This window comes from Podarcis raffonei, chromosome 6 (genome assembly GCF_027172205.1).
Source record: "Podarcis raffonei isolate rPodRaf1 chromosome 6, rPodRaf1.pri, whole genome shotgun sequence".
NCBI classification, from domain to species: Eukaryota; Metazoa; Chordata; class Lepidosauria; order Squamata; family Lacertidae; genus Podarcis; species Podarcis raffonei.
Genome location: NC_070607.1, coordinates 46,724,427 through 46,745,939, shown reverse-complemented (window position 1 = coordinate 46,745,939; position 21,513 = coordinate 46,724,427). Strand labels below are relative to the sequence as shown.

General features: G+C 42.6%; 1 protein-coding gene across 3 annotated transcripts; it reads right to left on the bottom strand.

Moving 5' to 3' along the window:
- Nucleotides 1-3,289: 3,289 nt before the first annotated feature.
- On the bottom strand, nucleotides 3,290-17,450 carry LOC128415812 (cytochrome P450 4A11-like). Of its 3 annotated transcripts, none has more exons than XM_053392519.1 (12): nucleotides 17,267-17,450; nucleotides 15,982-16,123; nucleotides 14,329-14,373; nucleotides 12,558-12,685; nucleotides 11,871-12,001; nucleotides 11,082-11,236; nucleotides 10,567-10,673; nucleotides 9,329-9,519; nucleotides 8,177-8,310; nucleotides 6,624-6,688; nucleotides 4,898-4,980; nucleotides 3,290-3,553 (listed from the first exon to the last, which is right to left on the bottom strand). In XM_053392519.1, the coding sequence occupies exons 1-12, from the start codon at nucleotides 17,306-17,308 to the stop codon at nucleotides 3,385-3,387; spliced, it is 1,392 nt and encodes a 463-aa protein (XP_053248494.1). In that variant the 5' UTR covers nucleotides 17,309-17,450; the 3' UTR covers nucleotides 3,290-3,384. The 3 variants fall into 3 exon arrangements, with proteins under 3 accessions (XP_053248494.1, XP_053248493.1, XP_053248495.1); XM_053392518.1 differs by having other exon boundaries at nucleotides 17,123-17,449; XM_053392520.1 differs by lacking the exons at nucleotides 15,982-16,123; nucleotides 17,267-17,450 and adding an exon at nucleotides 14,590-14,675.
- Between the last annotated feature and the right edge of the window lie 4,063 nt (nucleotides 17,451-21,513).

Genomic DNA, 21,513 nt, shown 5'->3' with positions numbered 1-21,513 from the left:
AATTGGACTTTAAACAACTACCCGTGAGTAGACTGGAAAATTTGGATCTTCAAATATTCTAATTTGGCAAAGTAGCGGGAAGGCTCTAAACAGGAAGTCCACCTCCCGTTTTTGTAAATAGATTGAAGCAAAGGCATTACAAACTAAAGTCTCTGAAAGTTTTTGGATAAAGGATTAAAATTCCACTGGTTAAAAATATCAAACCCCCCTTGGAAGCAGGAGAAGAGGGGGGAAGCCTAGGGAGAACCTGCAGGAGAGAGGGTAAAGTAAACTACCACTGCTTTGAACCTGGGGACGGTCTGCCTGATGACGTTTGGGGAAGGTTCACTGACAGAACGGATTTGACAGATACTTAAAATTAGAAAGATACTGTTTCCATTGATCTCTTCTGAGTTTATTAAAGGGAGGAAAAATAACTGAAAATCGAAACTGTTTCTGTGACTGAAAGAACTGATACAATTTGAAACTGCTTCCCTCTAGAGGGAGCATGTGAAACTGTTACAGGAGTGTAACAGGGTAAACTCCAGCTGCAAGATAAAGTTCCTGAGAATCAGAGATTGACCTTGGACTATTCAAAATGCTGATAGGAGAAGTTATTGTGACTGCATTACTCAAAATAAATCATTCACTTGAACAGCTGCACAAAAATGTAGATGACATGATCTTCAAACTTGACAGCCGGGAACAGAAAGTGACTAACTTGAATCAAAAAGCAAACAACAACATGGACTTGGTACAGGAAAATATCTTGGCAAGACAAATGGTGGAGGAAAAGGAGAAAGATGCCGTTGTGAAACTTAAAGTAATTCAAGAAGGATCCTCAGTTCTACAGAGGCAAATCGAGGATTACAAATGGAGGCCCTACATGATTGATTTTAGCAAAAACCAGAGCTTGAGGATGGGACCCTGGCTTGGACCGAAGAACGAAAGTTGGAAAGACCCCTTCATCCAGGGATTAACTGACATCTGGGGCATGGGTTGGGGCCTGGAGGAGCTTGAAGCTGTGGGGGCCTATGGACTTGGAGGGATCCTGAAATACATCCTGAAATACCCTATGGACCTTAGTTTCAAGTATGGAAATTTGGCTGAGCTGTTCAGAAGGAACAAAAGTTCTGTTTGGTTGGAGTTTTCCCGAGATTTGCTCCTGAGCATCAAAGAATATGAAGAAGATCCGCAGAAGGGACTTGGAAAAGAATTAAGAGCCTCGGACATAAGATCTCCAGGTTGATGGAATATATGGATTTGACGGAAAGGACTGGCAGAATCCGAAACCAGGGAGAGGAGAGGGTGGAGGAAGATTGGGAAGCTAAAGCTTATATTTAGAAATTTTGCAAAATTAATGACTGTTAGAAAAATCGTGGAATGTTATTATATGGATTTAGTAGAAATGTTAGAAGAAGTTAAGAATAGATAAGTAATTTAGTCTTAAAGGCAAATAAGGTTAAAAAATATGTTATTTACAAGACGATAAAAAATAGAGAAAGATGGAAAGGATTTGCTGAAATAATTAGAAGAATGGGAATACAAAAAGGGAGATGTGAGGAAGTCGAGGAAATAAGGAAATGAAGGATAGAATATGGAAAAGGAGACATGTATTTTAACTGTTTTGTTTAGATTTATGTGTTTAGCTTAATGGGATTGGGTTGGGGTTTATATTATTTGTATACTGTATTGTATTGTGGTGTTTTTTCATTTTTTTTGTTTGTTTTGTTTTTCTTTCTTCGTTTGTCTTTAAATTTTCTCTTTTCTTCTTTTTTCCCCCTGTAATCTTTAAAAGCAATAAATATTATTTAAAAAAAAGAGAGATGTTGGGGGTCTCTTTATAAAACTGTGTTTCTCAATAAGGAACTGAAAATTGACTGAATGTTGTGTTACCAGTCACCATTCAGTTGTGAATAAAGTGTAGGGCAATCACTATGAAACTGGAAACCTTTATGTCCATAGAGTGCTTTGCTTCTTTGTTGATTGAACAACTTGAGATGTATTTGTCAGGGCATGTTTGCAGGGGTAAATCCAGTTGCCAGCTGTATTTGGCAATGATGAATAAAGTATGCATGCAGAGGTAAAATACCTGAATGAAAAGAATTTAGCTGGAGGCGAGAATGGCAGGGTGGAGCGATCATTGCTGGCATAGCCTCCATGTGGTTTTTTTTTTTTTACTTTTTATTCCTTGTTTTCTTTCTTTTTCTTTTTACCATTCTGTATATAATTTCTATCAAGTTTTCTGTTTTGCAATTTAAGATACTCGTTTTACATCCTTAAGATATCAATGACTTCCCTTCTTCTCTTTCCATGGTTCATTTTACATAAATCCTTGCATATTTTACAAAATATGCTGGAGTAGCTGATAGAATAGAGCAAGGCCATGGGGCTGCCAATCTCAGCTCTGGTATTGCTGCCACTTAGTGGCAGGGCTTTTTTTCAGCTGGAACTCACCAGAACTCTGTTCCAGCACTTCTCATGCGGGTGCCATTGCAAACAAGGGACCTGTTCATGGTGAGTTCTGGCACCTCTTTTTCCAGAAAAATAGCATGCTTTCCTGGGATGGTGCCTGGACAGGGCAGGAAGGCACCATGGTTGGCACTGTGCAGCCACATTGGCAGAGCTAATCTGTTGCTCCCACCACGATGCACACTCGCAACCTTGCCATAACCCTGCCCTGTAAGTAGCAGCAAAACGTATGTTGTGAGGGTGGCTTTGTGGCACTGCCCTTCTGTGCTGACCACTCCTTGGCACAAATAGATGAGGCATGTGCCATGTGTCCTTCTGGCATGTTTGAAATGGCTCTGGAGTAATGGAAGTGATTAGGATAATCATTAAACCTTACTCAGCATGTTTAGCTACAATATCTCGCAGTGTTCCTGTATTCAGGTATGGCCAATTACTTTCTTGACGAAGATACAAACTAGATATGATCTGTGAGTTTCAGCCTACGGCCTAGCTCCACTGCATTTATTTATTCCATTTATTTTTTTGAATTTATATCCCGCCCTTCTTCCCAACAGAGCCCAGCACTGCCATGCCACCCACTCCTGTCTAGGTGGGTCAAAGCTCTGTTCTGAAGACACTCTGGAGGGGCTGGGAACCTGTCTGATGCCCCTGGAAGTGGCACAGTAGCAGTGGTGCCCTCTTGAACTGGGAGGTAGTCCTGGTGATGGGTTTTTGGAGACAGAAGATGGAGGCATGACTGACCCAGGGCTCCTTCTTCATAATTGAGCGTTTACTAATATGCTCCATCAGACACCCCCCCCACACACTCCTCTCAAAGAAGTTTCAAATGATTCACAGCTTGCCTTTAAATATGCCATTTTATTAATTACTGCATTGCAGAGGGTTAGATTAGATGACCCATGGTCCTGTCCAACCCTACAATTGTATATGCTATCAGCTGAGTTTCTTTAGCAACAGGTGTATCCCATTTTGAGATTTTAAGACAACCTGGGGGATCGGAACAGGAGGCTTTGCTGGATCTGGCAAGATTTCAAACCGGAGTAGGATTTGGGCAAGTGCCACTTTCATCTCGTTCATGGCAAACTGCTGCCCAATGCAATTCCTGAGGAAAGAGAGAAAAGTCAGGAAAATCTATTAAGAAGCACAGTTAATCATAATGCAGGAGCGTTACCTGAAAATGCTGACTCTGCCTGTCAAAATACTTTCATTCCAACTTTCAGCCTGGATAGGTTCCCAACCATTAACAAGGAAACCCAAATCCTCTCGGAGCCTTGGACCTTGATCCATGCTGGAATGCATCCCCCAATCCCTGAGTGTGTTGAAAGATTTCAGGGGTTCCTGAATGTGCTCCAGGATTGGTTTCCTTGGAATGAAGGTCACAGGATACTTATGGCACTTCTGCAATGTGAGGTGTGTGTGTGTGTGTGTGTGTGTGTGTGTGTGTTTTACAATAGCGGAAGGTTCACAGCACTAACAACCCGCAACCCGATAGGCTCTCCATTATCATAGCTTTGGTTTCTCCCAAAAAGCAAGTCAAGCCTCTTGAGGACATTGCCTCCAGCCAGCAGAAGGGGTGGGACAGAAATACATGCCCCTTTCTAAGCCCCTGCTCTTTTTTTTTTTTTTACTTCTTTTACTTCCTGTAGCAATACATCACTCAAATGTGACAATTAATCTAATCTTTCTGTAGCCACCTGCAAATATGTTCTAGGTCATTGGTGGGGAACCTGTGGCCCTACAGATGTTGTTAGACTCCAGCTTCCTTCAAGCAGTATGACCAGTGGTCAGGGGCAATGAAACTTCTAGCCCAGCAACAGATTCTCCACCAGACTCCAAAGACAAGCTTCTTTCTCTCCTCCCTATTGCTCATCAGCAACCTCTCACTCATCTGGCCTGAATGTCAGAGACATGGCGCCCCAGAGCGACAATGGGGAGGAGGAAGAGGAGATCTGCAGAGACAGGGATCTTCAGAGAGGCAGCAAGGAACCTCTCATTCCTCCACAGCAGTTTGAATCCAGCCCCCCTCAATCCTCCTTGGCTTCTCATGTCAGAGAGGAAGAGACAATTTCTCATGACAGTGAGCCAGGGCTGGCAGAAAACCCAGACGCTGATAAGGAGTATCAGGCAGCAACTGAGAAGGAGGAAAATACATCAGAGGAAGGAGCAGTATATCAGTATGAATCTGCTCACGCTCATAGGTTCACGAGGGTTAAAGAGAGGTGTCAATCAAAGAGAAGGGAGGGAGGGGGCTCCTGGAGGATATGCTGTTGGAAGCGAGGACATAGTTCAGATGCCTCAATGTGTTAATGACAGTCAGTCGCTGTGAATGGCTCAGAGAGCAATTACCGTACATCATAAACTGTTTGAAACACTGAAAGTGTCTGCTTGCTGCCTAATTAAGCCGAGAGTAAATCAGACCGTGACACTCAACTGTCTATATCCTCACCTTGGTCCAGCTGCAAAAGGCACAAAAGCATGTGAATGCCTCTGAGATGACTTCTCGGATGAGAATCTAGTGGGGTCAAACACCTGGAGGAAAAGAAGGCAGATGTCTTTTATTAGCATCTCTAGCAACTGATAGTCTTGCTTCACAGTCTGGAAGCTTTTATATAATCTTGGGCCCAGTCTTAAGACATATATGTTTAAAATGCTTTGATGCTTCCTATAAGGTTGCCAGAATTTCGACTGTAGGTTTGGATGCAACAATATCCAAACTTGAGGTCTCTGGGCCAATGGCCCAATTTCCAGGCCACCCACTGCTGTCACTACTGCTGAGGGCCCTTGCACCTTTCCTTGTCATTTTGACCCACCTCCTCCAGTTCTCCCAATTGGCTTGGCAGGTGAGCAGGAAGTAGAGTTGTGCAGTGGTGGCAGAGGAAGAGCATGGTGATGGTAGCAGTGGCATGCCCATCTGGTCACCCCACATTTTGGCAACAGTAACAACAGCAACATTTTGGCAATTGTGGCAGACTTGGCTACTATGGTCCCTGTGCAAGGCCAATATTTGGTGCCCTGCCTTAGCGCTGCCTTCCTAAAGGCAGATAAGGAGGTGTCTGACTTTGAGAAGGAGGTTCGGGGGCTCTAGGACCCTTTAAGAGTCTCACGCTTATTTTCCAAAGCCCAGCACCTCACATACCGGGCTTTGAGAGGGCGCCCCCTCAGCTCAGTGCCCAGTGTATGCACACCACCCTCACAGCCCTAAATCTGCCTCTGGTGGCAAGCAACAGGGCAGTGGCAGGTGCATCCTGTCTGCTTGTCATCCATTCTACCCACATTTTGTGTGTGTAAGAGAAGGCATGGACAAATCTGTCCATTACCATTTCTCTCAGTTTCCCAATTTTAAGTTTAGTTCTCCACATTTGTACACCATTAACACAAAAGAGTCTCTTGAAAATTTATCTGCATTATCATTATGTACACATATTTTGCACACCATTTCACACCAACAGTCAAAAAGCATTTAGGAGCGATTCTTTTTAGCAGAAAATGGCAAGGGGGGAACATGATTACAAATTGTTCCCTTATTCATGCTAGAGTTCTGCTTTCAAAACATAAAAGGCCTGCTGGACCAGACCAAAGATCCAGCATCCTGCTTTGCAGAGTAGCCAACTAGATGCCTTTGAGAAGCCTACAGGCAGGTTTTGAAGGCAACAGCCCTCTCTCACCATTGCTGTCCAGCAACTGGTACTCATCCAGACATCCTTTTGTGCCATGTTTCTAGGCACAGGTCTGGGGGTTCAAGCTCCGTATCCGAGTAGATGTTTTTTTTTTTTTTTGTCCTGGCACTTTCCCTAAGAAAACCCACATTGTACCATTTTAATTGGAGGAAATGGTAGTCAGGTTCCCCACAGATTGCCATTTGCTTCAATTCAGCAGTAAAACATGGGTTTTCCCAGGGAAAGCGCCAGGACAAAAAACCACATACACAGACATGGAGCTTTATAGCCCTGACCTGTGCCTGGAAAGTGTGGCACAAGGAAAGTCTGCATGAGCCCTTAGTATGACTCAAAGGGCAACATCCTCAGTAGCTGAGATTATCTAATTGCTGTACCATGCAATCACTTCACCTTTATTTTTAAAAATGCAGTTTGGCTAAAATCCACCAGCTATGTATTCCAGCTATGTGTTGCAGATGTTGTCACATGCCTTTATCTATAACGACAAATTATTACCTCTGGGTCTTGCCATACACTAGGGTTTCGGTGGATACAATAAATATTAATTGCCACCAGGGAACCTGTAACATAAAGTGTTAACATGATTAATTTCAATATCCAAGCACTGCCATTACCGAAGACCTATCTCAGAGCTAACATTTCAACTCAGAGAAGGAAGACAAAGAAGCAATGTTGGGGGCAGAGGGACCTTATGGTTCTGATCCAGCTAAATGGACTTGCATGTATGTCCTACTCAAATTGATGGAACATATTAGCCACACCTCTGAGAGGGCCCACATAAACATTTTACACAATTAGAGATTACACAACACACCAATAATCATAGTTCCCCTGCAAAAAAAAGCCACACTGAGTAAAGGCAATATAAAGCTGCAACACATATACATGTTCCTGTCTTGCCACTTCTTTGCTCCAAATTGCACTCTACTCAAACAAGCCTGATATTTGGAAACCTGAGGAGAAATTTTGGGAGGGCAATTCAGAGTCAAGAGATGGTGGCAGGAAAAGTGTTAAGCGCACCCTCCCATTGTAGCCTTCGCTTCACTTCACAGGAGCACTTTCTGAAGCTGCTTTCTATTAGTAAATGGGGTCAATGTTGCATTCATTTCTGTGTTAGTTATTTAAAGCATTTTTACCCTGTTCATTAATTGAAAAGGCTCCCAGAGTTTACAAAAATCCATAGACCTGCCCTCATAAATTCATGAAATGAGAGGAAAGGAGGGGGGTGGAGAGGGAAGAGGGGGAAAACAAGCTCAGGCATGAGTTCTGAAAGTTATCCTTATCTTCTATATATTTTGGGAAGTTGTTCGTTCACTTTGCATATGGAGCCTCTTAAGATATATATAGTAACCAAATTTTGGGTGCCAGATGTAATTTGATGCAATTTTGAATCAAGATAGCGGACTGAACATTTCAAAACAGAGATTTTAACGACTAACTTCAAAACTAATTTCAAAACTGAGTGATCTTAACCACTAATTTCAAAGCTGCACTGAGTGTATTCTCTGTGAAGATACACAGGTGCCAGGAGGAAGCTAGTAGAGTGGGTTTGTTTATAACGGGGTTTGGGGGGACTGGATCCAGCCGGCACCCATCTGTCAAAGTTCAAATGGGCTTGCAGTAACTGCTGATCAGTTGATCAGCAGCCTGTTTGCAGGTGTGGTTTGAATCAAGCCATGGCTGCCAGCTGGCAAAGGTGGACTCGCTGACAAATTGGGATCTGATAGCCCTAATTAATTCTGCTGGCCAGAGGTTCACCACACTGATTTAGAAAGAGACGTTGCAGTAAGTTCTGAATGGGCAAACAATGGTCAAATGCACATATTCCAAACCTTTCCGTTTTGGTTTGCAAATAATACCTTCCATTGTAAATGAAAATTTCATAACATTACTGTAATCTAGAATGTGGTTTTGACACCTGAAGTTCACCATCAAATTTTGACTTTGAGTCAGTTTACAAAGAATACAATGCAACATTTTTAAGTCTCCTTGATTTCAACAGGAGAAGGTAGACTATGGGCAACAGAAAAGGCCCAATCTGAACTAACCTGTAGGTAAGCTGCGTCCATCACAAAAAGTTATGGGTTTACTAAGCTGCCGGGAGATGCCAGGCACTGGAGGGTAAAGACGGAGACTCTCCTTAATACACATGGTGGTGTAAGGAATCTTCCCCAGGTCATCCCTGAAAAATTCAGATGAAACCACATTTGAGCAACAACTTTTCCAACTAATATGATAGGATCTTTCAGCAGCTGTGCAACCGGTCAAACAAGGTAGCAAGGGTCTGAAATATCAGTGTTGTACACCTTGGTTCTCGTTCTCTATCACAAATCTCCAGTGACAACACTGCTCTAATAGAGTTGATGGCTAGAAGACCTAAGCCCTATTCAGATATTTGGTACCTAGGTGTACTGAACAGATGAGAGGAATAGTGAGGAATCATGGGCTTGACTCTCCCTTGCCACTGCAGTACCAGCAGATACTGATTGTCTAAACAGGTCTCTAGATGTGGAAATGGCGAGTTGGATCCAAAGTCAGTTAGTCATACTTGAGTCTAGCGTTCACCAACATGGTGCCTTCCAGATGTCTTGAACTACAACTCCAGCCCCAGTTAGCATGGTTGTAGTCCAGATTATCTGAAGGGCACTTGGTTGGGGAATGATGCTTTAGTCCCTTTGAAATCAATGAGCTGAGTTAGTTATGACTTACTTGTCCCACTCATTTCAGTAGATGTTATGATTTTATCAGAATTCTAATTATATGAGTCAAGTTTTTCCCCAAACAAGGAAGCTTTTCATTACATATCAAAGCTGAAAGCACATAAACAGAAGGACATAAAAGATGAAGACAAGCAAGATCCCAGCAGACTCATCACATAATAATGGGAGGAAGGGCGGGATATAAAATTAATAAATATGTAAGTACATAAATAGACAAAAAAATAAAATAATACCAGGTTGGTGAAATAATGGAAAAACTCAACAATTGCTAACTCCCACCTGTATCTTTTGAAAGTAAACATACTTAGAACTTGGGGGTCTAAGTGTTTGTCGGAGACAAAGGAGCAAAAAGGAAATGATAAAGGAATCTCTGTGGTTGGCATATTAAACTGATCTTCTGATTCTAGAATGAGAAAGCAATTATCCTTCCCCTCCAAACAGGCCATACAAGTATAGAAAAAACAGAGTTAGAGGTCTCACCACTGAATTGTGTCTCGATCTCCCAGAGTCTCCTTTATCTCCTCCCTGCACCTTTGCTGGTGTTCTGGGTTCTGGGCCATCGCATATAATAGCCAAGAGATCCCACTCGCTGTGGTATCATGGCCTTCAAACATGAAAGTGTCCACTTCAGCACGCAGATCTTCATCAGATAACCCAACACCATTTTCATCCTGAAGGAAAAAAAGGAGATTAGCTATTTGATGAGTTAGAAATGGTTAGAGATTTAAAAGATTACCATGGTTAAAGGACTTAAGACTCTTTTTTAAAAAAAAAAAAAGAACCTGTTACTCGTTTACTTGATTATTTCTTCATCAGGGGTATAATATTCACAGATGATGGAAGGCTTCATCACTCTTCACCTACATATGCTTTTTGCTGCTAGAGTTGAGATACCCCACACTCTTTCCATGTGCTTCCAGTTGGAAAAAAATTTCATATAAAATCTAGTTATTCTGCACTTTCTGGTGAAACTATCCTGTCACTCATATGGGACAGCTGCATATTCCTTCATTGCAGGGGGTTGGACTAGATGATCCTCAGGGTCTCTTCCAACTCTACAATGTTATGGTTCAATGTTTCAAACTGCAAAAGCCTGACTAGGAGGCAATGACGTATAGCCTCCACATGAACCTATCAGGATGAATGCCCATTAAACAGATAATACTGGATAACAGAGCTTTTATTTTATTTTATTTTATTTTTTGTCTGTGAACATATCAGCATGAAGGCTCAATAAATCAATTTTCTTCAGCCTTGGCTCCCCAGAGATGTTGCCTGTCTACAACTCCCGTCATCCCCAAACAATGGCTAAGCAAACTTGGAGGGATAGGAGCTGTAGGCTAACAATATTTGGAAACCGAAAGTTGAGGAATGCTGCAGTAAACAACCAGTCTGGAAGATTCCTATGTGATTGGTGCAGTTTCAGATGCATCCCTACTTCAAACTAATACATCATCAAGGATTATAAGGGAACAGGGAGGACCAGAAAGCCAGTGTAGAAGACAAGGAAGCCAATGTAGTTATTTCTAGAGCTGGTTAGCAGCTAAATGTTTCTAACTTTTAGCTCTCAATATTATCTCTAAATATACTTTTGTTATTTGGTTGGATGTCATGCTTCATGTTCTATTGCAGGATAGTTAGTGTCAGTGTTATTCATGTGTCTACTGATACCACATAGCAAAAACTGTCCATTGCATTGCCATTTTGAAGTTTCTTACCTTGGCACAAAGAAGAATATCCAGAAAATCCAAGTACCGTTTTTGTTTGATTTTTTCAAGTTCTCCCTCCTTCCTAAAAGATTTCTTTCTTTCTTCTATGACTTTGTCTGTGTGACAAATATTAAGGAATTAAGTCTCTGAGACTTTACACTTCTGCAAAGGCAATACTGCCCCAAGTTCCCAACAATCAGATGAAGTAAACACTGGGTGGGTATGATAGACTCCATACATGTCAGAAGTCACTGGACAAATATGGAGTGATTCAGGGCCTCTATCAAGAGCTGACATGTCCCAAGGCTCCTTGCCCCACCAGGAGCTCACTACCAACCCCAGAACCTTCTGATACTGTTCCTTTGTCTTGCTGCTGTCAAGTTCATCTGTCTCCGCAAGTGAGTGTTTTGTCTCCAGGCAGCCATGGTGACTCTTCTCAAAGGGCTAGAGGAAAGTATATCTCTCAAATTGTCATTAGCTAGTTCTCCTGTAAATGAAGGAGGAAACTGATGGTGGGGTGTTACCTGTATGTTGGTGTGCGACTCTACAGGCTTCCAGGAAACTGCGCCCAGCTGCAGTGCATTGATAGATGCGATCAATCCGATACAACAAGGTACGGACTCTCTGTGACACCAAATAGGTCAGGTCATAAACTGCTTTTATGTAAGAATCCAACTCTCTGAAAGAAAAAGCAGACAGTTGTTGTTGCTGCTGCTGCTGCTGCTGCTGTTGCTGTTGCTGTTGCTGCTGCTGCAGACAGTTGTGCAGTTTTGTGAAAACACCTTCAGTTTAAATGGAAATAGGCATCATAAAAAAAAAAACTATAGGCCAGCTCTAATGGTTATGGGGTTGCTCGTGCGTAAGTTGCCGCCACTCCTGGGTAGGTGGCCTGGTTAAACCTTTCCTGGCTGGACAGCCCCTCACTTCGTGGCTGCTCAGTCGCTGGCAGAATCCGACAGTGGGCGTTTCTTCAACCTTTTCCAACATAAAAGTTGTTTGATGCCCAGTCTCCTCCTAGCCTCCCTGCGCGGAAGCCTTCTGCGCAGGGTGGGCGTGGGTATCGGAGGACCTGTGCTCTCTCCGCTGGTGTCCAGTGAAGAGTCTCTGAGCCTGCTCTCCACTTCCCCCATTGGCCCCCCTCCATCCCTGGTGTCGCGCTGAATTTCTTCCCCAACAGGAGACCTGCCTCTCTCCCTACTTGGCCCCTCTCCAGCATCGTCATGGAGCCCCTCCTCCTCCTCTCGTTCTGATGGCAGTTCCCTGACACCAGCTTTATGGGGGGGGGGGAATAAAAAATAAAACAAGACATGAACCTGTGAGTCTGCCCTTTGCTCTGGTAACTGAAGGCACATTTCATGATGCTTTCCAGAGTCATCAGACTGACATGTTCAAACATCTCCAGTGATTTTGTGGCATCCTTGTCAATCATCTTCTCCCATTTATCCTAGAACAGAAATCAAAGATAAGGAGAGTTAACTTCCCAGATCCTGAACAGCATTTTACTGAATGGCTGTCCCAGGTCAAATATCAGAGTTTTCTTATCATATGAACAGTTCTATAGTGCAGACTCCATCTGGACTATACATTTATGCAGCCTTAACAAACGCCACTTCCCAAGTTTATGTGAGGGAAACCATGACTGTTTAAAGTACTTTGATTCTGCTTTAAATGTATAGTGCAGACAGGGCCAAACTTATGACGTGTCCATAACCTTTATCCTTGCTAACCATCAGTGGATAATGTGAACTTGCCCTCTCTGTTTTGAAGGGATAAGAGTGGATTGGATGAGCCCACTCAGTGCATATAGAAATCGCCAGTTATTATTTTGCCATTCAAGTTCAGGGCATTCCAGTATTAGACCATAACATTTACCTGCCCCTTATTCCATCTTACACTGAACTATGACCAATCCTAACTGTGAGAGAGGCAACTATCCCATTAGTATCATCAACATTTTACCAGCATCTCAGCACCTTAGCAGCATCAGCCATCCTACTTACTAGCATCACTTTGGTTGAATCTGCAATCAGTGCTACATAAGGTTTCAAAATATCATAGTGGAACCCTGGAGTTAACAGTCGGCGGTGCTGAAACCACTTTGGTCCATCCAGGATCAGAAGTCCTTTTCCTGTGGACACAAAGAACAAGATGCCATTCAGAACATTACAGAGCTTAGCAAGCTGTTGATCCAAAGAGAGCTCAGGATTTCTGGGATGTGACTTTTCCTAATAAAATCATCTGTTTCTAGACATAGAATCATGGAATTGTACAGCTGGAAGGGACCCTGAGGATCATCTAGTCCAACTTCCTGCATTGCAGGAATATGCAGCTGTCCCAAATGGGGGTCAAATTTGTGACCTTGGCGTTATCAGCACCGTGCTCTAACCAACTGAGCTATCCATGTACATATTCAGAGAGGATTGCAATGGGAAGGACGCCACTGGGGAAGGACTTTGCAATGACAAAGTGCTGGAAATATCAATAGGTAGACAAAGACCTGAATGCAAGATTTAAACAGGGGTAAGGAACCTGTGGTCATCCAAATATTGCTCTAATGCCAGCCATCACTGACTGCTGGACATTCTGGCTGGGGCTGATGGGAGTTGGAGTCCAACCAGGTTTTCCAAAAAGGGCTACTCTAGAAGCAGAAGGAGAAACCAGCACTATTCTTATGTCAATTTCTGCAAGTCAAAAATACCTATTTACATAATCTGAAAGGTTTTTTGTGTGAAGGTGTTGGGTGGGTGGGGATATACAGAGGTTCCATTTCAGGAGCCATATAGCTTTTTGAGAATGGGAATACTGGCAGAAATATTGGCAGGCATGGGGCGAATAGAGCCATATTTCCTAAATCAGAGACTCATTCTGTACATTTTCATATCTCTCTGACAGGACTAAGAATGAACCATGTCTACTCAAAAATAAGTCCAAAATAAGTGGGACTTACTCCTAGGTAAGACTAGCTAGGAATGCAACCTTAGTGAGGACTGGAAGCCCAGAGACAGGATCCTGTCAAGCACTTCTAAGTCTCACTGATTTAACAGAAGAGAATTAACTATGTGATAAATGCTTCCATACTTTGGCCACCTCATGAGAAGAGAAGACTCCCTGGAAAAGACCCTGATGTTGGGAAAGATGGAGGGCACAAGGAGAAGGGGACGACAGAGGACGAGATGGTTGGATAGTGTTCTCGAAGCTACTAGCATGAGTTTGACCGAACTGCGGGAGGCAGTGGAGGACAGAAGTGCCTGGCGTGCTCTGGTCCATGGGGTCACGAAGAGTCGGACACGACTAAACGACTAAACAACAAATGCTTCCATAGAAAGCAACAGCACTTTAAAATGCTCATTTTGGACAGGAGAACTCTCTTTGCTTGTTGTTATAAAACTAAGGTCCTCCAAGTTGCACATCTGATTGGTTCAATTTGTTTAAAATCTCTACCTTACCATTCAGCTAAAAAAAATAAAATATCAAGGTAAAAGGTTCTGAATGAAATTCTGCTTGGAACTGCATAATATGAACAAGCACTATGGATAGTGGGTCTTGACCTTGATTCAATAAAGCAAGCTTGAGATTGAAATATTTAGGCACAGGATTGTTCTTTATACAAAAAGAAGAGCAAAACATCACCCTCTATTTAACTACATATCCTGTGTGAGACACACTTAAAAGCAAAACCTGGGATAAATGGAATAAATGCTCTTTGCCTTTGCTTATACTGATGTGAAGCAACTTCAGGTGACAGGTTGAACTGATCATCATTTTACCTACCAATCCAAGGGAGGAAGAACTTATAGGTCGTCATAGCCTTGGGATCTGAAAATATATATAACAGAAAATATTGTTTTGAAGTTGCAATCCTATACACGCTCATTGCTCAAAGCAAGACAAAAACAAAAACAGGATGGAATCAAAGGCAAACTGTAGTGAATATTCCAAACTTTGGCTATTTTTAAATTTTAAGCAGACCAATCTGTTTTGAGATGGCATTTGGTTTTCAAAGAGGTACTGATGAACCTGTACAAAACTGACAAGTGTGCTGTTTATTTCTTTAAGATTGTGCTCCTTGCCAAATCCAGCTTGAAAGGCACCCTCTTTGATGCCGCAATTGACTGCTCTCATATCTCTAGGCTGGTATTACATCACCGACACAAGCACTAGTAGTAGCTTGTTACTAGTTAGCTTGGACTTTGGCCTCTCTCTAGCGTGCAGAATCATGATGACCAGCAAAATCCAGAGCTGCAAAAAGAATAATCATTAAGGGAAAGGTGCTGTGGTGCAAATCCAGCCCAGCCGTTTCAGGACATGACGTATAGGACTAAAAACTGAATGTAACCACAAAGGAAACACAACTGAAACCTTAAAGCAGGGGTGGAAACATCAGGCTGCGCCCTCGTAGCATCTCAGTCTCCCCAGGCCTCAACCCCTTTCACCTGGTTACACTCCTCACTGATCCTGAATTGCAGTATTTTTGCCTCTTACTTGTCTGGATGGAGAATAGAAGGGGGGTGCAGAATGCAGTCTATTTTACAATAGGGGAATTTTTGCTGCTCCATCTACTTTTGCACATGGCCCCATCTCCATTCCTGGTACCTGGTGTTCAGAAGTTTACCCACAAGGAAATATGGCCTCCAGGCTGAAAGTGCCCCCCCTCCCCAACCACTGTGTCATGGACTGGGCAGAGGAGGAATGGTGGAGCCCGACCCTTCCAGAGAAGAAGAAGACAGTTCAGAATTACAACAGGGGTATGAGGGAAGTCACAGCTCAGAGGCAGATGAGGGGGAAAGCTGAGAAATAATGGAAGAGGAGGAAGAAGAAGCACCAGAGGGGTGGCAGCTGACAGACACTGTGTCTTTACAAAGCATTCCAGACCCCTCCCTCCCAGAAACCGGCAAGCAGTGAAAGTAGGAGAGCACAGGGCTCAGAAGCAAAGGGCCCTCAGCGCCACCCATGACGAATGAGCAAGTGGGAGAAAAAAGGGGTGGAGAGTCACTCGGGACAACGCCATTATTCCCAGAGGCTGTAAATATTGAATAAAAAAGCAGATTTTAAGAACTTTTCCTTGTCTTATCCGTTCCTGGCAACCAGCTGTGGGAGTTGTTTCCTCTGCCACCTGACACACTGCCTTAAAGTCTAAGAACCACTTTTAATAAACAAACAGCTTTCTGTGAAATAGGCATCAGTGTACAATTTAGAAATAAGCATATTGTGCCCAGTTCACTGTGAAGTGTTAAGAGTGTAGCCTCTGCTACTTGTCCTGCCTATTTACCGCTGGAAAAATGCTCCTCCTCAAGAAAAGCGGGAAGCTTCCCTTGAGGGCCCCATGGGGAGAATGGGGCATGAGGCAGCTGTGGGCTGTGGCAGTCGGGATTTGTGCTTTGGGGGCATCTGTAAGGGGAAATTTGCAGCTGTGTGTAAGCTTACCTCCATGACCAAACACAGTTTTTGCATAATCTGGATGGTTAACTACTAAAACAGCCACGAAGCCACCAAACCATCTAGGGTAGGCATAAGGATATTTTTCTGCCCATTCCAAGCTTTTCTTCAGTTCCTGTCCTCGATGGATCTGCAATGACAGAAAGTAACCATATAAAATGTTTATTAATTCATGTCCTGAGTGTGTAGATGTTACGGCGGAGAACCCATCCCAGAGAATCATTCATTCAGTGAATGAGAATTTATCTTTCACTTTGTTTCTGAAGAGAGTTCTACAATAAGGTACTTGCATGGCATGTAAGATTAGTAGTCAAAATTTTCACAGAAAGTACACTGAAGATCTTATCAACATGACCTTGCAATGGTCACCTCTTCTGGGTGGTGCTGGTTTTGCCCTCCCTCTTCCCCTCCTGCCACCTTTATAAGGTGTTCATCTACCATATTGCACAACTTACGTGTGAGGAAGGGTTGTTGTTGTTTTTAAGACAAAGATGAAGAAACAAAAGATAGCTACGCACCAATACAAGCAAAAGAAAACACACATCAGACACATAAGCACAGAGAAATGGGTGGCAAGTGAAATATATTTTCAGTAAATCTGATGAAAGCCAGAACTAGCTTGTAATCACACTACTGGTGAGAATTCGAGGAGAATATCCTGGAAATGTTTCAAGGTGATCCTGTTCTGACTGAGTGAAAAAGCAGAAGGAGAATTGGACAGTAAGAAGAGTCACCTCTTATTCACTCTACTTATGCACATGCACACACTCACACTCTCTCTCTTCTTACATTTGCAATCACAATTCTCATTCTGCTTTTTAACCTAATACTGTATTTTCCCATATATAACACGCCCCCGTGTATAAGGCGTGCACCTTATACATGGAAAAGTACAGTATTCTCCTTGAATTCTCACCAATAGTGTGATCAGATGCAAAGGGAGATTGTGACTTTGCACTTGTGCTGGAGGAGAGGGGTTCCTTCTGCCAAGTGAAGCTTCCCATCCATTTAAAGGCTGAGAAAAGCTATATCTGCCTGCCAAGTAGAAAGAAAGCCCATCTTCGTTTGCATCTGCCCCTTCAACTGCAAATAAATATTCCCCCTCCCTTTTCCAAGCCTTCTTCCTTACCTCCCTGTTATGACCATAAAGCCAGTGACTGGAAGGTCCTAGGAAACTCTTGAAGTTTTTGAGAAGTTCTTTCTTCCTCCGGTACAACTTAATGATTTGCAGGAGCCCAAAAAGAACAATGAGCCCTATAAAAAGATGCAAGACCTGTAGAAAGTGGGTATCCATCTTTTCCAGCAGAAAAAGCATAATGCTTCAGCAGGCTCTGCCCTTTCCCAGCAGCCTTTGTGTTGCCTTGTTATGTGTATGAATAGAGACTGCCTTTAAGTAACCAGAAACCTCCTATTTAACATGCACACAGAGGCACTTCTTGGGTAACAACTGTGGGCTGGAACGCTCCAGTGCTTCCCTCCAGTGTTTGAGAGGGAATTGTGCAAGGTAGCAAAATATCTTCTGTAGTTTGGAGGGGCAAAGGTGATTCCACAACATTTCACCTAGTTAATCCAGAAAACATCCTGAGTTGGAATAGCACTGGTACTTCAAATGTTTACGTACCATGGCCTATGTTGGTAAGGTGATACCTGACTGCTTTGAGCTGAAGACTGAGGGGCCAATGTCATGGCGCGTGCATGAGGTTGCATGCGCAATGTGTGACGTGCACCTGTGATGGCACACACATGACACAGATCACATGCTTGTCCTATCTCATGCTCAGGAGGAGCCTGCCACTTGGCTCGGTGGTTCGGACTCCTCTGCCACCTCAATATGAGGGAGCTAAGCCCCCTGCTAAGGAATATTGAAGGGGCTGGTGACACCTCCACCCCCTATACTTGGTGCAACTGATACCAGCGCTGTGCATGTTCATTCCCACTTCAGAGGGAGAAATGGGCAGGTCAGTGTGCAAAGGTTTTTAATCCTGCAGTACAATCCTAGACATGTCCATTCAAAAATGTAGTCCCATTGAGTTCAATGGGTCTCACTTGCAGGTTGACAATCACTTTCTCTTTTTCCCAATGTCACTTCCACTTCACCACATTTCTGCACCAGTTTGTGATGATGATGATTATTGTTATTATTATTATTATTAAAAGTCCTCACAAAAATTCATCAGCGTTTTAGTGCACATATTTTTATATATGCAATTTTGTGTAATATACACATTTTTGCAGGCAGTTTTACCATGTTGCTAATACACTTTTGTGCACCCATATGCATTTTCTGCACATCTTTTTAAATTGAAGAACTGCATCGTAAAATTCGATCAAGTGCCTGTTTGCTGGTTTGCATTTTGTTTTGGGAAATGTGAATACCACCCTGGCTCTAAACTGCTATTTGTCCTCATATATTATCAATATGGACAGTTATTTTGAAACTGCAGTCTTAATTTAAGATGTATTTATTGAACAAATTTTTAACCTTCCTTTCATGTAAATACTTCAAAAAACCATGAGCATATAACAACTTATTGTTAATAACATTTATATATTAAAGTAGCATTTAAAAGTGATAGCAGCAGCTAAACAAACTGTTCAAACTGGGTTCATATAGGGAAATAAAGAGTCTTTATGAATAAAGCAATATTCAGCAATACCCATATCTTTCTGAAAAAGAGCAATATCCAAGTAGATCAAATGGCATCAACATATGACTAAATTACTTAGCACGTGTTTTTCAGTACCAAAGATTCTGATGACCTCTGAGAAATCAACAACTTGAGTAAGTTTATGTTCAATGAATGGATCACAGTGTTAAGCTGTTACCTTCAGTCATAGTTGACCAGTTGTAATTATTTATGAAAGGCAGCTTACTGAGTGCCCTTTCCCCTTCTGCAGTACTTATAGGGAGGTAACAAAGATCTTTTTTTCTTTTTTAAAGAAACTTTATTTAAAAAAATTAAATAAAGACAAAATACAAACATCATCAAACATACTGATACAAAAGGGGGGAAAGGATATGGGTCGGAGGGATGGGAAGATACCGGTAATACCCTACATTAATTCATGCAATGCATCTTTTATCATCAGAATCCAAGGCACGCTGGAAGGATGTAAAAAAAGAGCATTAACTGAATGAGTGCACAACTCTTCAAAGCAATATAACATAATGCCGCTGAGTGTAAAAAAATATGTCACTTAATGCCAGAAGTTTAGGATCACCAGTTAAGAGAGCAAGAACTGAAGCTTTACTGAAAAGGGAACATTTCAATATTGCCTTGATTCAGAAGGACAAAACTATTCAAAGGGTAGGCAATCAAATATCACTGGCATTTGAGACATGAGTCCTTTGACTTTTTGCATACTTCATTGCTGAATCTGGGGAGATGCATTACGGTATACTGCTTTGAAGAGGACGCTACAAAACTAAAAGAGTGTAACAACTTTAACAAAACAAAAAGTCTGAAGTGCATAGCCCCACGACACCTCAGAGCTGGGAGGGCTGTGAAAACCTTCTCCCTGGTGCACCAGAAACAAAATTGGGAGCAAAGGTGGGGGTTTGTTCCCATACTCCACCCCCTCCTTACCCCCAGGGGTGCATTAAGGTAGCCTAATGTCTTGTTGAAAAATTATAATGACTACTGATGTATTTTATTTATTTATTTGCTTGGTCTTGCCAGGTTTTATTACAGGCCTGAAGTGTGGAAGGTTTTAACTTGCCTTTGCCTCTTTGGGTTTGCCGAACAACAGGAAGTGGGGACAGCACCATCTTTGAGTGTTGCTTCTGGAATCGGGATATTCAGATCTCTGAATATGCTCTCCATTTGTTGCTCATCAAAACTGCCTGGTATTTGCCATTTATTAGAACCAGCAACTTAAAAGGGAACCCCATTGTCTTAGAGCAGCAATATATAAGGAATGATTTCCATTGAGAGAGGGTCTCTGGACAGATATCTTGAAACAATTCTAGGGTGACCAAGCCATATTTCAGAAACCTGAAATTGTGCATAGCTTTAAAGTTTAAAGTATTTCTCAAAGTGGATTACTGCGTTTCTAGGTAATAGTGATGAAGCGCATAGCCCACCTCTTCTGTATGCTCTTTCTGTATCAGTCAGAGAAATAGATACATTTGTATTTAAACTTTTTATCCATTCCACTATAAAAGAAATCATGTCGGCTCCCTCCTCCTGTTCCGGAACTGCGGAAAGAGGAAAAATTTCTCTTCCGTCCCAGTTTGAATGTTCCTCCCACTTTAGTTCAAGCTCTTCATTTGCCTTTTGCAATAGTTGCAATTCTGATTGAGTAGATAAAGTCATATTAAGGGCTTCATTTGCAGTATGTGAGAACTTTGTTGGTAAAGTTTCCATTTCAGCTTCTAAGACCTGCAATGCTGCAGCCCAGTCTGTTGCTGAAACCTTCCTTAATTTGTTTATAAATTCCTCCATTTTTCCTCACTCCTTTCTGATGCTGAAGGCCAGACATCATGTCATCTTTCCTAATCTCTTCAAACAGCACCAGGCAATCAGCTTCCAATGCTTCTTGTAAATCTTCCTTAACCAGCTTATTTTTATGACCCAACATCTCCTGTGACATTACCTTTCTGAAGACAAATTAGAGGAGGAGAATGCTTTTATTTAGCAGTCATTCAACTATAAATTAGCCGCATGGGTATTGGAGATGCTGGGTCAGGCTGCCATTACCCAGAAGATCTTCACTAGAAGATGCTCAACCCAATCTATGGGTTTGAACCTCTGGTGCCCAAGGGTTCTCAGAAGGGGCAGTTTATGCTCTGTTTCTAGATTTGCAATTTTTCCCCTTCAAAAACCTTCAACTAGCATGGGAGGCTGATCGAGCCTTGGGGATTGATCCTTCAGTGGTCTAGAATCTAATCCTCTAAACCATTTATTTCTGTTTCAGCCCTGCTTAGGGAAAATTCATTAAAACAATACATAAATGGTTTTTAACCCCGCATGCCAAAAGGATGCCCCCCCTTTTGTTGGTGGGGTTGCAACATGTAAGGCTCTTACTACCTGTGGTGGAATTGTGTGTATGTAAACGGCGTTTCCATGTGCTGCGCTGGCTCGCCAGATGCAGCTTTGTCACGCTGGCCACGTGACCCGGAAGTGTCTCCGGACAGCGCTGGCCCTCGGCCTCTTGAGTGAGATGGGCGCACAACCCCAGAGTCTGTCAAGACTGGCTCGTACGGGCAGGGGTACCTTTACCTTTACCTTAAACAAACTTTGGGATTCAGTGGTTTTTGAACTCAGCACCATTACCAGACAAAAAATCTACAGTATATGGGCCCCAGACTGTGTTTACTTTCCATGCTTTCTGGAGATAAGTTGGATCCTCCTAACGGAGGGTCCATGTTGTGCTTGGCCCCTGAAACTCTTCCCCAACTGGCTTGTGGGTGCGGCTTGCCCCGCTCCAAACCAGTGGTGCCACAGTTATGCCACTGGCCTTTAGCCAATCGGCATTGTAGCAAAGGTTGAGGGTTGGAGGTATCTATTTGGCAGCTCT